This window comes from Zosterops lateralis, assembly GCF_965231275.1.
Source record: "Zosterops lateralis genome assembly, chromosome: W".
NCBI classification, from domain to species: domain Eukaryota; kingdom Metazoa; phylum Chordata; class Aves; order Passeriformes; family Zosteropidae; genus Zosterops; species Zosterops lateralis.
The window spans coordinates 10669565-10688619 of record NC_139801.1 but is presented as its reverse complement, the minus strand read 5'-3'; the positions used below and the strand labels follow the sequence as shown (position 1 = coordinate 10688619).

Genomic DNA, 19055 nt, shown 5'->3' with positions numbered 1-19055 from the left:
AGGTGTGTCAACAGCACTATGTTGTTGATAAACATAATGAACACTATTGGTCCCAGTATAGACCCTTAAGGGACACCACTCATTACTGGTTTCTACTTGGACACTGAGCTGTTGACTTTGAATGCATCCATTAGCCAATTCCTTATCCATCTAACAGCCCATCTATCAAACCCATGTCTCTCCAATTTAGAAGCAAGAATAAGTCCACAATAGCTAACATCAGTTGCTCTTCCCTTGTCCACTGATGCAGTCACCCCGTCATAGAAGGCCACTAGATTAGTCAGGCATGACTTGCCCTTGCTGAAGCCATGTTGGCTGTCTCTAATCACCTCCCTGTTTTACATATGTTTAAAATATGTCTTCCAGGCAGATATGTTCCACGATCTTACCAGGCATAGAGGTAAGACTGACTAGTCAGTAGTTCCCAGGAAGCTCTGTACTACCCTTTTTAAAAATGGATGTGTAATAATTGTGACCAGTATACTTCCATATATGATAATAGTCAACTTTCTCAAACCTCTTTTTACATCAATAGTATGTTGTTTCTGTGATAAGCACAGGAACACATAAGTATGTAAATTCTGAGATGGTATAATGAGAAAATCCAAAATGCTTCCTGTGGGAATACACAAGACAGAGAGTGAGACAGACTTAATTAGTATAGCTGGTTTGATAACCAGGATGCCATGGCAGGAAAAAACACAGCTCTGAAATTACAGAAGATGGGATTAAATCTGCTTATGGGAAGAGGAGAGATTCAATCAACCCCCTACGAGAAAGATGTTGTAAAATGCATAAGTTGTTTGCATGTTCTTTTAACCTAATTATTGTAGTGGAAATTATTAACCTTCCTGAAATGGTATATAAGCTTTTAAAAAACCTGAGTAAAATTGAATTCTGATGACCGAATCAGTCTTCTTGTCTCTCCTCAATCGTCAATAATTGGTGCCCCATGTGAGGAAGAACGACTGGCTAGCTAACGGCAATTGACAACGCCCCTAAAACTGATTGTAGCAGTAAAAGAACCTCGTTTGGGCCCACAATCGCCTGTACTCTGCAATGTAACAGGTGGGCCAAGAGAACTAAAAATATGGGACAGGGAATGTCCGCCGAGAGAGACATCTATGAAATCATGCTACGTCTCCTGAGAAAGCATGGATCCCCCATCCTTAAGCGGGACCTTAAGTCGCTCCTACGATGGGTGTCACACATGTTCCCCAATACCACTCCTTCTTCTATTTTTACTCTCCTCAACTGGGATAAAGTCGGCGTAAAACTCTACGACCTGGCTACGCTGCCTGGCCATGAGCCAGAGCTTCACCTGCTTCCTGCTTGGAGGGCGGTCATGGACAAGATTAAAAGAGAGGGGGGAGGTGAGGCAACCTGTGAGGCTACCACAGAGAGGGCCCCTGCGGCCATGCTAAACCCAGATCTGCCCAGGTCCCGCTCCCTGTCCCCCGTCCGCACCCCCTCCCCGACAAACGCCAAAGACAGAGCACAAACGCTACCTGTAGCCCCACCGCTATCCCATCAGTGACCGCAGAGCAGCCAAATGCTAATCAATTATGCAAACACAGACTTTAACAGTGATGAAGAGCCTTTTGACCCCGACCCCGAAAAAGATCTAGACTTATTCCCTTTGGATGCGCATAACAATTAGTTACAAATAAGAAAGAAAGCCCTTAAAGACAAAAACTTTACCTTTATTTCACTAATCAATGCTGCTTCTGAGGCATTGATTTAGAAGAATTAAAGACTGTAGTCAAAATAGATAGTGCTGAGATAATGTAGCTAGGACTTCCCTTTTGCTAACAGAAGCCAGACTGAAGGAACTGATAATCCTTGGAAGGAACCGATCAATCAGAGGAGCTGTCAAACTAGGCTTCTGCATCCTGAATAATCAATAGACCCTATGAACACAATACAATCATAAATCAGACAGTCCTGGGAAAAACAGGATTTAGCTGTCACGAACACTAAAGGTTAAAAAGTCAGAGCTGAGGAAGACAATCTTACTTCATCATTTTGGGACCCCACCCCATAAAAAGACCACCGACCCATTTCAAAGAACAAACTACGCATGCTTGGTGGCTTTTTGGGCTAATTACCATACGAAGCGGGGAATGGGAGGTATCAGAGCTATGAATATGCATTTGTAGTTTGTGTATTCAATACTCCTGTAGATAAAAGACCCTGTGATGATCTGTAAATTGCGCGTGTGTTTCTGGGAGCGATCCCGCATGCTGCCCGGTGTCGTAATAAACATACACTTTCTAACTTTAAACTGTTAGAGAGTCTTTGTCCGTCATAGTTGGATATTGGTATTAGATCAATGTCCATAGTTTTTTTAATAAATCATTTTGGCGAGCCAGCCAGGAGAACTGCTCTTTCTGGCCGTGGGGCCGGTGGGGTCTAGGACCCCTCAGGACGTCCACCCGGAAGTTTTCGGGGTGAGGGCTCCTCAGACCTTACCGTCCACCCGGGGAAAGACCTGAACCTCCTGGAACTACGGACAAAAGGTATGTTTAAAGAAAAATGTATTGAATGCAGGTACCTTTGAATAGAGGCGGCTTATAAGTCATAAGAGACGTCTTATGCAAAGCAGAGGCCTGGGTTTTGGAATCTCCGAGGAGTACTGTAACAGTTGTTGTGTTCCAGGTAAAGCTGGTCACTTGTTGGCTGCATTTCAGAAGGGAAAGCAGCAGCAGCATAGAGATGCTGGTATTGGGGGCGTAGTGGCTCCATCTTTGGTTTGTCCAGGTAATGCTGGTCACTGTTGGCTGCATTCCAGGGGGAAAGCAGCGGCAGCACAGAGCTATTGTACTGGTTCCAATTTGGCTTGTAGTTTAAAGGTGCACTTTGGTAATTCATAATCTGAGAGGCTAGCCTGAATTTTTGAGGTGAACAGGGTCCCGTTTTGAGTTGCGGTCGCGAACGCTGGATGTGTGTGTATTCGTGTCTGTTTGGGTTTTCTTTGTGATTGAGTGCTTAATTTGTGTACCGTATGTGTGTGAATTGTGAAAGTTTGTGTTGTAAGTGTTTTTGTTTTTAAGTTTGTGTTGTAAGTGTTTTTGTTTTTAAGAGATTTTAAAACCCCCGCCGATCCGTGGAAGGATATCTCTGCTGAAAAGCAGAGGAATTCGAGGGGAAGATGTGCTTGAGCCGTGACTGGAGGGTGTCACGGAGGGCGCTGTAATTTCTGACTGCATAACTGATAGTGTGATTTTAATCAGTGTGCTGTTCAATAGAAAAACATCTGTGGGTGGATAAACTGTTTATTGTTTATTAGAAAAACAAGCAAGTGTAAAAAAAAAAAAAAAAGTTTTGGGTGGTTTTTTTGTGACATATCACAGTGATCGGACAGGAATCTGGGTTGTCCCGGTAACCGGCAGGGAGCCGGGATTTGTTGCCTCCGGCTGAGTCTTTGAAATTCTGAAAAAGCCTGATGTGCTTGTTTTAACTATTGTTTGTTTGTAGAATGCAGTTTTAATTGTAAAAAGAACCAAAACTGCCTGATCGAGAAACTCCCCCGCTTTTTCCTCAGTGCAGAAAATTTCTGGAGTGTTTTTGATCGGAGACGCTGTGTTAAAATCTTTAACTAAGTGAGTTTAAAGTCTTCAGAACCCATTGTTTTGTGAGCCTAAAAAATTGTTATCACATAAACAGGTTTTGGTGAAGGGGGAAAGGACTTTTGTCTGGTAGTTTTGTGCAAGAAAAGCAGAGAACCCAGAACTTATGTCTAATGCCGGCAGAATTTGAATTAAGTGTCTGGGTAATTGTGAAGGGTTTTTCTTTTAAATAAAAATAATTTTTTTTAATTTTATGTAAACATAAAATTCTTTCTTTAACAGCTGGTGCTTCGAGCCTTGTTTACATATTGCTATTTTTTTTTAAGATTACCAAGCTGGTTTTTTTTCCTTTTTCTGGTTAAACTATATGCCCAAGAATAGGAGACACAAGAATTGGAAAGCTGGTTCAAAGAGTTCCCCTGCCCAGGGATGGAATTTCAGAAACCCTAAAAATTAATACCCAGTAATTTGAATTATGTGTCTGGGTAATCGCGTGGTTTTTTTCTTTTAAATAAAAAGAATTTTTCCTTTTTTATGTAAACACAAATTCTTTCTTCAACAGCTGGTGCTTCGAGCCTTGTTTTAAAGAATACATATTGCTAACTTTTTGTTCTAAGAATAGAAGGAACAAGAATTGAAAAGCTGGTTCAAAGAGTTCCCCTGCCCAGAAATGGAATTTCAGAAACCCTAAAAATTAATAACCAGTAATTTGGATTAAGTGTCTAGGCAATTGTATGGGGTTTTTCTTTTAAGTACCTCTGATAGAGAGTGATTTAGAGATTTGGGAAAAGGGTGCTAAAGGCTATCGAAGTGATCCAATAGGGGAAGTTTGTAATCAAGCAGCATTTACCCGATTCCAATTGCTGCTTGATGCCATAACAGAAAAAAAAAAAAAAAAGAAATAAAATTCTTGATAAGACACAGGGGCAATAAAACCCTAACACCTGTAACCAGTAACTATGTAATAGTAAAAGAAGCGGCTGGCCAACCTAAAAAAAGGCTTACATTTACAAACCATTGAAGTTTAAATTGGGGAAACAATAGAGAATCCATCGATTTTTATATGCTTAATGCTCCATCTGCACTTTTGGGCAGAAATCTGCTAAAGCAGCTGGAGGCAAAAGTAATATTTAAAAATAGAAAAATTATTTTGGAGGTAAAGAATCAACAATATGTAAAACTGTTAAGTTTAATGTAGAGAACAAAAAAAAAAAAATTGAAAAAAAAAAAAAAAAAAAAAAAGAAAATAGATTAGGTGTTTCCTGGAGTGTAGGCTCCTGACATGCTGGCAGGGCAAAGAAAACTTTTTAAAGATAAAACTACTGAAGGAGTGTCAGTTTAATTTCAACACTCCTATCGTGCCAGTAAAGAAGCCTGACAAGTCATAACTTAGCTGTTAACAGGATAACTGAAGGCTTGTATTCAGTAGTTGCTAACCCTTATATCTTGTTAACTCACTTACTGTTTTAGATGTGCAGATGCTTTCTTTTGCCTCCCTCTCCATAAAGCCAGCCAGAAAATATTTTCATTTGAGTCCTTTGAGGTGGTCCTTGCACAGGAGAACCTCAAACTGGATGGAAGATATTTGGGGAGCAGCTTGCAAACAGTTGCTCCAGTATGCAGAAGACCTCCTAATAGCTACCCAGATCCAGAGAACATGAGTGGACCGGACGGTAAGCCTCCTAAACTTTTTGGGCTTGCAGATCCCAGAGGCAAACAGTCATTTACCTGGGTTAAGAAAGCTATTCAGGCCTTTGACCAGCTAAAGAAGGCCATCATGTCAGCTCCAGCCCTCGGACTTCCAGACGTGAGTACACAGCTCCTAAAGGATGGCCAGAGTGCCTCAGAATTCACTCTAGGCCAGAAGATGCCTGTGCTAGTGTCCCATACAATGTCTGCAGTCCTTGAAGAAAAGAAGGACATTAGATCTCCCCACAGAGATTCCTAATTTACCAAGCTATACTGGTAGAACAAGACGATGTTAAGATTGTGGTAACTAACATTGTGAACCCAGCTTCCTTCCTCAGCGGGAGTATAGGAGAACCAGTGATCCACGACTGCCAGGAGACCATCGAAACCACCTACTCCAGTCACCCGGATCTGAAGGACACTCCGATTGAGGATGCTGAGACCTGGTTTACTGACAGAAGCAGCTACGTTGTCAGTGGAAAAGAGGCATGCTGGGTATGCAGTTACCATCAGCAGAGAGGTAATAGAGTCCAGACCATTGCCCACCAACACCTCTGCACAGAAGGCTGGACATCTACTCAAGGTATGCCTTTGAGGTAGTCCTTGCACACAGAGCCATTTGGAAAAAAATCCTAAAGCTGCTAGATGCTGTGCAGCTACTTGAGAGAATGGCACAGATCGCATCAAAAAGTGAGCTCTAATTGGAAGAAGAGAATATGCTGGCGGACAGAGAGGCAAAAGACGCAGCTAAAGGTGAGGTACCCGATAAGACAATTGAGGCAGCACTTATCCCAGATGAAAAAAAATTCAATTAAAGGTAAGCCAGTATATAATATAAAGGGTAAGAAACTTATTAAAGCAGAAAAAAGCAAGTTATAATCAGGAAGGGTGGGCCATGACAGAGAAAAAGAAGCTTGTAGTACCATCCTATTTGTTATGGCCATTAGTGCAAAGAGAACATGGGAAAACACACTGGGGAATAGACATCTTGTATAGTTATTTGAAAGAATTGTGGCCAGAATGTTACAAGGTACAGTGATACAGGTAACCCGTTAGTGTAGTCTTTGCCTCCAAACTAATCCCAAAAATACACCAAAGCCTAAAATGGGACAAACTGGGAAAGGCTGTGGACCTGGGCAACAATAACAAATTGATTTTACAGAGCTGCCCAGGAAGGGAGGATATCGTTACCTATTGGTGTTAACTGATACCTTTTCAGGATGGCCAGAAGCCTTGCCTATTAGAATGGCTAAAGCCTGAGAAGTAACCAAAGCACGGTTGCAAAAAAAAAAAAAAAAAAGAGTACCGGAGGTAGAGTTCCAGCCACCATATCCCCAGATAAAGGACCACAAGTATATGGTGGCCCTAAATAGAGAAATTAAGAAATATGTGGCTGGAGCTCAAAACAAAAATTAGACAACCTAGAAATTAAGTCTTTTGCAGAAAGGTTCTTGGAACCACAGCGAGAAGGAGCATTCCAGATGCTTCTTACTACTTTCACTACAATCAAGATCAAAGAAAAAAAGGCCTGGATCCATCACTCCCGAGTGAAGAAAGCCCCAGAAGGAATCTGAAAGATCACACCAGGTGACGACGAACTGAAACTGAAGCTCACTCGGAACCACGAATAGAAGGACTAATAATTATTATGGACATTATGTGGAAAGTTGTAATTATTGCTGTAATAAGCTTAACCATAACAAGGGTCAATGCAATACTGCGTAGGTACAATGTGACTGAGATAAACAGGTGCCAAAGAAAAGCTTATGATGCTTACTCTCGTAAGGCTTTAAACAAGATGCTAAGGGTTATGGGAAGGAAATGTCCTCCATTTAGACTCAAAATAGAGGGGTGTGCAATAAAAGAGTATGACTCAAATACCTGTAATAGAAAGGCTGTGATCCCCAGGTGCCATCTAGAGATCTCTCACTGGGGTGCTAGGAACAGGGTTGGGAGTATTTCACCTATAATCCTGTGACTAGTACAGTGACAGCCTTTGTTGTAACTATACATGCCAATAGTCCCCTAAAGATTAAATCATGAGGGAACTGTATTGTACCCTTCTGAACACCGAATGTGAGCACAAGAAATTGAAGGAAAATGGCAAACTGTTAATCTAGAGCCCTGTACTGCAAGAAGACAGTTAGGATCTGTCACTTTGAGACAAACAGAAAACTTCACTGGTGTATACAGGGCAAGGTTGTGTCTGTCCAAAGACAGCATGCTGCATTATAGAAATAGACAACCAAGTTGTAACCCAATTCAATTTGTGTGTTTGCAATTTTGTTAGAATTAAGGGATGTGATTTTTCCTATCGGGCTCCTGTAAGATACTGCCTGTACCCATAGGAACATCCCAGAGTGAAAGAAATCTTAAAGGAAATTAAGGAAGAAGGATATTAATTACAATTCACCATGACACAGAAACCATCAAAGGAGTATTTAAGAGGCTTGAGGAACATTTGTCCCATCACTGGTGGGATGTGCTTTTTGGGTGGTCTCCAACAGCAACTGGTATACTAAATGCCTTACTCCACCCTATAGTTGTGTTGCTTATTCTGGTTAGTATAAGTTTAGTTTTATCTGTTGCGATGCTTGTTTGGAATTGGAGGATGCTACGACGAATAGCAGCCTTAACCTCATTATCAAAAGCGTATGGCTTGGTCTTGAGAGACACTAGCTGTACAGATTGGATTGATGAGAAAGACACTTTTGAGTAAAAGAATTTACTCACTTTAAAAGGAGAAGTGGGGAAAATGAGGCATTGATTTAGAAGAATTAAAGACTGTAGTCAAAATAGATAGTGCTGAGATAATGTAGCTAGGACTTCCCTTTTGCTAACAGAAGCCAGACTGAAGGAACTGATAATCCTTGGAAGGAACCGATCAATCAGAGGAGCTGTCAAACTAGGCTTCTGCATCCTGAATAATCAATAGACCCTATGAACACAATACAATCATAAATCAGACAGTCCTGGGAAAAACAGGATTTAGCTGTCACGAACACTAAAGGTTAAAAAGTCAGAGCTGAGGAAGACAATCTTACTTCATCATTTTGGGACCCCACCCCATAAAAAGACCACCGACCCATTTCAAAGAACAAACTACGCATGCTTGGTGGCTTTTTGGGCTAATTACCATACGAAGCGGGGAATGGGAGGTATCAGAGCTATGAATTTGCATTTGTAGTTTGTGTATTCAATACTCCTGTAGATAAAAGACCCTGTGATGATCTGTAAATTGCGCGTGTGTTTCTGGGAGCTATCCCGCACGCTGCCCGGTGTCGTAATAAACATACACTTTCTAACTTTAAACTGTTAGAGAGTCTTTGTCCGTCATAGTTGGATATTGGTATTAGATCAATGTCCATAGTTTTTTAATAAATCACTTCAAGTTTCACCAGAATAGCCAGCTATTACAGAGAAGCATCTCACAGCACAGGACTGCAACAAGTGCAGACACAAATCCTACAGCCCACAGCAGCTGACACAGTGACCAAAAGCAACCTTCAGCTTCTAGCCAGCCCCGCACCTACCGGACTGTCTCCAACTTACGTGCAATCACTCCAAAAACCGCAAGCCTAAACATATCAACCAATAACCGCATCCCACATGCCAATAACAAAGTGACTCTGAAAGGCAAAGGCATTAATTTTAACAAGTCTCATTGATACTAGTGCAGGCCTGATTGCTATCTCAAAAAGCCAAGGGCCTAGTAATCACCCAATTAACACTGTGCCTCAGGTACTCTCAAGTGTGAGTAGAAATAGTCAAAGCCTGCAGAAAACACTTAATGCAAATTGCTAGTCAAACCTTTTGTACTGTCTGTCCCCCTGGTTTTGTGAAAGAAGAATCTCTTAACACAGTAAAGTTTTAAAATTCAATCAAATTTTGTGAAAAAGTCATTGAAGCGTGTGACATTTTAAAACTAACCTAAAAAGCAAAAAAACCAGTTTAGTGGATTAATGTCTCTTAAGTTCTTAACAGGAAAGGAGGAGCCAGGGATGATAGCCTTGCTGAGAAGAATGCAGAAAGCCCTTTTATATTTTCAATTTTTTGAATCGTTCTTTGATGGACCCTTGTAGCCCTGGTTCGTGCCTGACATGTTTTGGTTTCTGAAATTCCTTTCCCAGGGAAATTTCTGTAAACAAGAGACATGTTTTGGTAACGGCAAAAATGTTACATATTTTTACCTAGGAGGGGCTTCTCTTGATGTCCCTCTGGTCTGACCAATGTGATTGAAGAGGTTTGTCTTCTTGTCATCAATCAAATTGGTCTGTGTAAAATGCTATAAAAAGGAAAACGTCCCTGGAAATAAAGCAATCACTCTTTCAGCCTTCTGAAGTCATAGTCTTTGTGTCGTTGTAGTGTACAATTGTGACAGACCCTAACCAAAAAAGTTACAGCCTTTGAGTGAGAACTTAATGCAGGACTGCTTCTTTCCTTCTTTTGCTTAGTTTGTCATCAAACCTGGGTTGAATGCAAATGTGTTGAATGTGAGATACTGCGGTACTGTGCATCTCATAAAAGACGAGGTACTTGCTGTCAATATGATCCATTGAGAAGCAGCAGAAAAAATGCACAAATTCAACTAATAATGTATGGGTATAAGTTTGGTCTTCTTGAACAACTGGAAATTACTCCGGAGCAGTGGCTTACTGCTACTGAGAATAAGGATAACTTATGAATTCCCGAATATTATGGTATTTACTAAGAAATGTTTCTAGTGCTCAGACATAGCCTGGGTTCTGTAAAAATGGATTTTTGTGTTAATTTTAATTACGCAGGAAAAAATCAGTCTAAAGCTGGGGATGTTTCTTCCTATCATCTTGTGTATAAGAATCTTTTTGATCACTCAGAATCTATCCATAAAAGCATACAGCAGCTAAAGGATAGTGTGTTTAAACTAAAGGTAGAATCTAGATCTTGGCTAGATAACCTGTTTAGTGGCTGGGGTTTGAGACCTTGGCTAAAGGATTTTTTTAGGATAGGAATGCATGTGATGATTCTAATAATAATTATGTTATGATACCTTGCTTGCTTCAGTGTGTGCAGAGATGAATTAATAAGGCCATTAAGAGAGTGGTTTTGGTTAATACAGAAGGAGGAGATGTGGGAATACACAAGACAGAGTGAGACAGACTTAATTAGCATAGATGGTTTGATAACTACGATGCCATGGCAGAAACAAACAGCTCTGAAATTACAGAAGATGGGATTAAACCCGCTTACGGGAAGAGGAGAGATTCAATCAACCTCCTACAAGAAAGATGTTGTAAAATGCATAAGCTGTTTGTATGTTCTTTCAACCTAATTATTGTAGTGGAAATTATTAACCTTCCTGAAATGGTATATAAGCTTTTAAAAAAACTGAGTAAAATCAAATTCTGATCACCAAATCAGTCTTCTCGTCTCTCCTCAATCGTCAATAGCTTCCCTTCTGTTTTATTAGAATTATCCTTAAAATTTCACAAAGTTTTTTTAGTAAAGACTGGAATAACATTTCAAAGCCCTAGACATTCAAATTTTAAGTCATCATACATACATAAAACACACAGAGCCAAGAAAAGCAAATAAAGTCAAGTCCTGAAAACAATTCCTGATGCTTCAGTTATGCACTCATTGTAAAAGGCCCTTCAATTCAACTTAGTTTCAGATCCTCTTATTTCAAAGAAATTATAGAATCATTTAGGTTGGAAAAGACCTTTAAGATCATTGAGTTCACCTGCAAACCTAACACCTAAACCACATCCCTAAGCAACACATCTACACACGTATTCAATACCTCCAAGAATGCTGACTCCAACACTTCCCTGGGCATTCTGTTCCAATGCTTGAAAACCCTTTCACTGAAGATATTTTTCCTAATATCCATTTTAAACATCCCTTGGCTCAACTATTGCTTGTTATTTTGGAGAAAAGACCAACACCCACATCACTACAACCTCTTTCCAGCTAGCTGTAGAGAGCTAGAAGGTCCCTCTGAGCCTCCTTTTCTCTAGGCTAAACAACCCCAGTTCCCTCAGCTGCTCCTCATAAGACTAGTGCTCTAGACACTTCCCCAGCTTTTTTGCCCTTCCCTGGACACACTCCAATGTTTCAATGTGTTTTTTGTAGTGAGGTGCCAAAAACTGACCACAGTGCTTGAGGTGTAGCCTCACCAGTGCAGAGTACAAGAGGACAATCACTTCCCTAGTCCTGCTGGCCGCACTATTGCTGATATAAGCCAGGATGCCATTGGCCTTCTTGGCCACCTGGGCACTTGCTGGCTCATGTTCAGCTGGCTGTCAACCAACACTCCCACATCCTTTTCTGCCAGGCATCTTTTCAGACACTTTTCCCCTAACCTGTAGCATTGCATGGAGTTTATTGGGACCTAAGTGCATGTCCCGGTTTAGGGCAAATTTGGGAGGAAACCCGACACTTGGTCTTGTTGAAACTCAAACAATTAGCCTTGACCCATTGATCTAATCTGTCCAGATCCCACTGTAGAGTCTTTCTACCGTCCAGCAGATCAACACTCCCAGCCAACTTGGTGACATCTGCAAACTTGGTGAGCATACACTTGATCCCTTCATCCAGATCATTGATAAAGATATTAAACAGGACTGGTCCCAATACTGAGCCCTGTGGATGATGCCGATTTGATTTTTGCCTTTTTTTCTTTTATATATTTTCTATATTCTTTACATGTATATTTGTAGCTCTGTAGTCTATCATAGTATTTGTAGCTAGGATTTTACCTACTCTATTAGACAGAAAGACAAAATAAATTTCTGAGCAGCTCCAAGCTGGGGGTCCAAGGTTAGATTCTCTGGGAAGCCAAGGTTGAAACTAGCTCTCTGAGATGCATTTTCATAAACAAAGTTTAGTTCCTGTCTAAAAGAGAGGGAATTCAAAGAGGGTTGAACCGTGGAGAATTACCTCACCATTTATGTCTCTAATTGGAGATTTTTCTCATATATGGTAATTTGCTGAACATATAAAAATTATATACACATTATGCTACATGTGCATCTTTGGCGTTTTCCACCTGGAGAATTGTGCACCTAAGGATCCTTATAAAGGTAATCCCTTTTTATCACCTAACTGTGTCTGGCTCATGATTTTAGGACCAGCGAAAAGGCATCAGGGATCTCTACTAGTGACTGGCCACCAACTGGATTTAATGCCATTCACCACCACTCTCTGGGCCTGGTCATTCAGCTGGTCTTCCACTCAGTGAAGAGCATACCTGTCTAAGTCATAGGAAGCCAGTTTCTCCAGGAGAATGTTGTGGTAAATGGTGTCAAAAGCTTAAATGAAGTTCAGGTAGAAAACATCCACAGCCTTTCCCTTGTCCACTAAGTGGGTAGCCTTGTCATAGAAGGAGATAAGGTCAGTTAAACAGGACCTGCCTTTCATAAACCCAAGCTGACTGGATATGATCAATTGGTTGACCTATATGTGCTGCATGATGGCACTTAAGATAATCTGTTCCATTAACAGTCCCAAGGATCAAGGTCAGGCTGACAGTCCTGTAGTTCCCTGGATCCTCCTTCCAGCCCTTCTTGTAGATGGACATTCCATTTGTGAACTTCCAGTTAACTGAGACCTCCTCAGTTAACTGGGACTGAAGGTAAATGATTGAAAGTGGCTTAATGAGTACTTTCACCAGCTCCCTCAGTACCCTTGGATGGATCCTGTCCTGCTCCATAGACTAGTGCATGTCTAAGAGGTGTAGCAGGTCGCTGACCATTTCCCCTTTGATTATGGGGGCCTCATTCTGCTCCCTGCCTGTCTTCCAGGTCAGTGTGCTGGGTACCCTGAAAACAACTGGTTTTCCTATTAAAGGCTGAGGCAAAGAAGACATTCAGTACCTTGGCCTTTTCCTCATCTTTTGTCATTATGTTATCCTCCATTTCCAATAAAGGATGGAGATTCTCCTTAGCATTCCTTTTGTTGCTAATGTATTTATAGAAATAGTTTTTATTGTCTTTTACAGCAGTAGTCAGATTAAGTTCTAGTTGGGCTTTGGCCTTTCTAATTTTCTCCCTGTACAACCTCTCAACATCCTTGCAGTCCTCCTAAATTGACTGCCCCTTCTTCCAAAGGTCATAAACTCTCCTTTTTTCCCTGAATTCCAGCCAAAGCTCTCTGTTCAGCCAGGCTGGTCTTCTTCTGTCAGCTTATCTTTCATCACACTGGGATGGCCTGAGCCTTTAAGATTTCCTTCTTGAAGAATGTTCAGCCTTCCCGGACTCCTTTGCCCTTCAGGACTGCCTCTCAAGGGACTGTTTCAACCAGGCCCCTAAACAGGCTGAAGTGTGCCCTCCACAAGTCCAAGGTGGCAGTTCTGCTGACTCCCCTCCTTACTTCTGCTACACAAAGCAGGAACTTGCCACCATTGTCCCCTATCGCTTAAGTCACCACATTCTGCCAAGCAGAGACAGGATAGGAAATCTTCCATATCATATGTCCTGTCTGCCTGACAGCCCTATCCCAGGGAAGGTAGCGGGCAATTCCAGTAGTCTCTCTTTCACTCTCCCTGATACTCCTTAACAACATACTCACCACATCCTAGAGCTCTGTCGCTAAGTGGAAGAGTTCCTCTACCTGGGTGCACCTCCTCCAGTTGTGCTCACTGCCTCTGTCCAGTACTGGCATTAAGAGTAGGATATGCCCTGCAGCCCCACACTTGGGTAGCAGCATCTTCCCACCAGAGCTCTGTCTGGAAAGCTGTGCCATTCATTGTGGGTGCAGAGTTTAGAGTGTTCATAGCCTTCTGCCAGCTGGATACCATTGCTCCCTGGTTGTGTTAGCAGAGCTACAGCATCTTTTTTGCATACCCTTCCCTGCAAACTGCCCTGTTGGCCTGCCCTGATCAGTAGCACTCCCTACGGGCTTCTTTCATATGGAAGTGGTGGGGGGGTTGACCACCATTGCTCCTGGCCCCACTAAGGTCTTGTCAGCAGCTGTAGCACAAGTGAGGGCTCTGGGCAGCTCTTGTGGCTCTCCCAGGTTTGGGAATCCCCCCTATGCTATGGATCGTGCTGGCACCAGAGCTGCTCATCTCAGTGACTAAGTATTTATCTTGAAGATACTAAGCTGATAAGCAAGGTCTTGTTACAAGAAAAAGTTTTATTAGCAGAACCAGATCATGGAAAGTTCAAAGAAATTTAGAAAAGAGTACAAATGAAGCAGAGGAGCAATGGTCAGTAAAATTTCTATATTTCATGGAACCATGTAGAAAAATTATTAAAAATAGGGCCTGAATTAGAATTTTGATACTATTACAGACTGTCACTAAAGGGGGATCATATGATCAGAGAATTGTTATAAACTATTTTTCCTTAATATTCAGACTGTGAGGCACATTACTAAAGACAGAATTTGTAAAGTACTTTCTGTACTCCTTCAAAAGCCATAATTCAGTTGTGAAATTAATTTTCTTAGGATTACAGGTGTATTGGGCATACATGGCAAGGTTCTGGTAATGGACACACATACACATACAGACATGACAACATCTGCAGGAGTAGCCTCTATGAGAAGTCAGGCTACCCTGTGCCGGACACAGTTGGTTCTATCTGGTTTGGCAATGATCCCACTGACAGCTAAAGTGGAGACAATCGGCAAAGTTTATGGTGCCTTTGTGAAAACATATTTAACAAAGAGCAAAAAAACCACCACTGGACAGGCAGAGAAGGAGGGGAAGAAAAGGACCCATGCTGGAGCAGTTAGGTATTTAATGAAGGAACTGAGGCTGATGGAGAAGCCACAGAGAATCCATGCCAGAGCAGAGTTTAACTGACAGGACTGTCTCCCCTAGAAGAGACCATGCTGAAGCAGACTTTCCTGACAGGAACTGTGACCTGTAGAGAACTTATGCCAGAGCAGGAGGAAATTAAGTACAAGAGGAAAGGAGTGGCAGAGAGTAACCATTATGTATGAACTGTAAACTCCCTTCCCTCATTTCCCCTGCACCTCGCAGCTGGTGGTGAGTCTGGAGTGAAGGAATGTATTTAAACATGGGAAAGGAGGAAAGGTCTTGTTTTAGTGTTTGTCTTCCTGTTTCTTACCACCTGAATTTATTTAAATTTGCAATAAATTAATTTTCCACAAGTCAAGCCTGTTTTGCCTGTGATAGTGCCTGGTAAGTGTAGCAGGGCATCTCCCCCACCACAAGACCTTATCTGTTGCTTGTTAGCTGGTGAAATAACTCAGGGCATCTTGCCCCTCACATGAGCTTCACATGAGCTTTGGAGAAATAATTCAATCAGGACAGCTTATCTTGTAGTGAGTTATTTTGGTGCCATGGCAGTAAGGATTTCAGCTGACAATAAACATCTTGCTGTGGAAGTGAGGTGTGGAAAGATAAGCTGGAATTTCTGACTGACAGACACTTCACTTTACAAAGTATAAAAGCTACACAAAACTTTCACAAAGCAGAAATCTTCTGCACATACCTTGGAAATATGTGGGGCTTTCTCTCCAAAGTTGGGACACCTGCTTTGTGGTTATTCTCCCAGAAGTTAAGGGAAGGGAACCTGTGTACACCATTGTCATTTCGGTGGTAATTTACATTGACTCCTAATCTATACTATTTCTTTTCTAGCTTTAATATAGGTACCTTAATGTCATACACTGTTTTATGTAATCTACTAGTAGTTCTTTTTCTTTTATACTGTGTAATAAGTAACTCTGTTTAAGGCCTTTTGTCTGCTACCTCCTGTTTATTCCATAAATAACTCATTTTATAATAGACCTGATCTGCCATTCTTAGAACTTGCAGGCCAGAGTGATTTTAGTTGCAGGCCACCTAAATTTAGGCTGCTGCCAAAAATCTGAGGCTAAGGCAGGGCTTGTCTGAAGCTCCCATTCAATTGGTAACAGTAAGCAATCTTTCTGTCTTTATCTTGACCCATGAACTTTCTCATTCTATTTTCTCCCTCTGCCTCACTGAGGAAGGGAAGTAAGCAGGTGGGCGGGAGTTTGGCTCATAGTCAAGTATAATCCACCACAACAAATTAGTTTCACAAGGGATAAGTACAGTGATAGTTAAGTGGCAGATAGAACCTCCACCTCAAAGTCCTTGAACTGCCAACTATGAGAAACCAGTAAGATGTTATACTTACGCTGTGCACTATTTCCTTATGCACCAAGGGTGGAAAGGATAAGAGCCAAGAGACTACTGACTGATCTGACATAAATAGAGTCAATTTTTTATTCACAAAAATCATCGCTACACATTGACACTGACAGAACATTCAGAAGAACTGCCCTTTTGTAGCTGACCATGGGACTCCCTTCCAAAAAGGTCGATGGTTAACTAACATTTTGGTTAAGAAGAATTTAGAAGACTAATCCACGCAGCTCATTTTATCCCTTCCTCAGTTACTGGACTCTGTCTTGTTCTATCCTGTTGGCTCTTCCCTCCCCTATGAACTTACAAACTGAGTTTAGAATCTACCCTATGATCTTCAAGTGCCAGTAACTTGTTCCTCTTTCTCTTTTAATGAGGAATGTATAAGTCATCATAACTAAATCAATGACAAAGTATGCATTATTAATTCATGGTCTGCTGTAACAGCTCAGAGTAGTATCAGCATACATTTTTAAACAGTGATTCATATCTCACTTGTTTATTATAAACATGTCTACAGTGCTACTTACTGTTCATTTCAAAAACATAAGCAATGAATATCAAATAAAAACAACTCTATACTAGTGTCTGCCATTTGCAGAGAAGTAATTGAGCAGCACACAAAGTCATCTTGGTTTGGTACAAAATAAAACCTTTGCCAAACAATTCTTAAACAATTAAACTAGGCTAAATCAATATAAAACTCAGTTGGGCGCTTAAGTTAAATGCCTCAAAATCACATGACTTAGGATCATGACTTAATATGCCCCATAAAAGCCTTTATGCTAAAAAATATACAACCTATTTAGGTATTTAAATAACTGTATATCAAAACAACAATAAAGACAAATCTAGCCACCCTCAAGTACAAAAGGCAACCCACCTCTGATAGTCTTCCCATCATACACTCCTTTCTCTGAGCGGTTGAAAAAGAACAAGAGAAATTAAATTTTAACTCTACCTGTCTCTAGACAAATAAATGTTTATCTCTGCCTTGTAAGGAGATAAACAAGACTGATTAGTGAAGAGTTGGTGGAAGGAATTAAGAGTAGTTTTATATCAGGTGTTGTGTCTGGGAAATAGTTATACTAATTCAAATGTTAAACATGGAAGATATTTCTGCCAGACAAATTGTTTTGGATTGATGCCTGCTGTATATCAGCATTATAGGACTTCATACTCAAAATATAACTAATAGCATTTCAATAAATTTCACCTTTTTCCAGCTTATTTTAGAGTTCACCCACCAGAGATGCAGCCAGATACAACATCTAGCTGTTAGAAATGAAGGTAAATTTTGTCTAAGTTACTACCTATATCTTCTCACATTTACTCATAGCAACATTTAGCTAACTATTATCTCAAATTCTAGTAGTGAATAATAAATGTGATGAATGTATAGGATAAGCAAGTAACCTTCACACAAATAGTAGCCATACCACAGTACATTGATTATTTTTTTTAAAAGGTAAAAAATCCTTTTCAAAAACTAAAGCTGTAATGGATCCTAGAGTACATATGCCAAATTTCTGGCTTGCAATCTCTTGTTTCTGAATTATAAGTTACAGAATTTTATTGACAGAATAATTTCTCTCAGAATAACATTCAAAATGATGTTTAGAACTGTACCAATGGAGCATTCTTTACCATTTTCCTCTCAAAAGAATTAAAGTCTGATTCTACACACATACACCATTTGAATACTGCTCCAGATGTTTTTCAAAATGACTGGAACAATATAGATACATTTCTAGAATGATACTGCCAGTTATTGATAACTACACTTGAGGAAGTATTAGGAACTTACTTGTGGGAAGTTCTTTTCTTCATCATGCTCGCAGAGACTCCTGCATGACCTACAATAAAAATGATGGAATTACTGAACAAAAAATTGTGTTTATACACAATGTCAAAAAGGTATCTTATAGAAAAGTTCTCTTTTTCAAGTAAAAAAGCTTAAACACATCATGATGTGATTTATCAATGAGTTTCTACAATGGAAGAAGGCTGAAGAGACAGGTAAGGACTATGTACTTATGAAGCTAAGTGAAGAATTAGGGATGACAACTGTTACAAAAAGCTGAACTTAACACAAAGGAGACTGAAGGTAGTCTTTGTTATAGATAAATGGCTACAACAGTTAAGGGATTAAATTTGCTGTGTATCTGCCCTTGAGTTGATAATATCATCAAATACATATATTCCTGTGTTAGTGAGGCCAGAATGGGTGGGTGTATACATGACTCAGCCAAACTCATTATAAAAACTTAGTATAGAGCCAAAACCAAGTATAAAAACTAAGTATAGCATATACAGTATAAAAACTGTACAACTAACAGACAGAACATTGAGTAGAGCAACAGGCTTGAGTTGGTTTCAATCTACATATTTCTTCCCATCAACTGGGGATGCCCAGCATTGTGATGGAGACCAATAATGACAAACACATTTGTATTCTGATACAACTGTACATTGCAACTGCTATACTCTGCTAAATGTAACTTGTACTTGCCCTGTGATTTCAGTAAATTGCTGTATCATTCTGCTAAATCAAAATTCCATGTAATGTCAAATAAATAAATTCATGTATTGGGTTTGTATGGCCTGGTTATAGCAGCAGGGGGGACTACAGGGGTGGCTTCCATGAGAAGCTGCTAGAAGCTTCTCCCATGTCT

At 40.5% G+C, this 19055-nt stretch overlaps 1 protein-coding gene across 4 annotated transcripts in view; it reads right to left on the bottom strand.

Moving 5' to 3' along the window:
* LOC310922015 (spindlin-Z-like) overlaps positions 1-19055 on the bottom strand; it is a 128501-nt gene that overhangs the window by 10068 nt on the left and 99378 nt on the right. For all 4 annotated transcript variants that reach the window (XM_083882301.1, XM_083882300.1, XM_083882302.1 and 1 more), the window contains one exon: positions 18188-18236. In XM_083882301.1, the coding sequence (XP_083738427.1) occupies positions 18188-18236 (49 nt within the window). The remainder of the gene's footprint in view (positions 1-18187; positions 18237-19055) is intronic.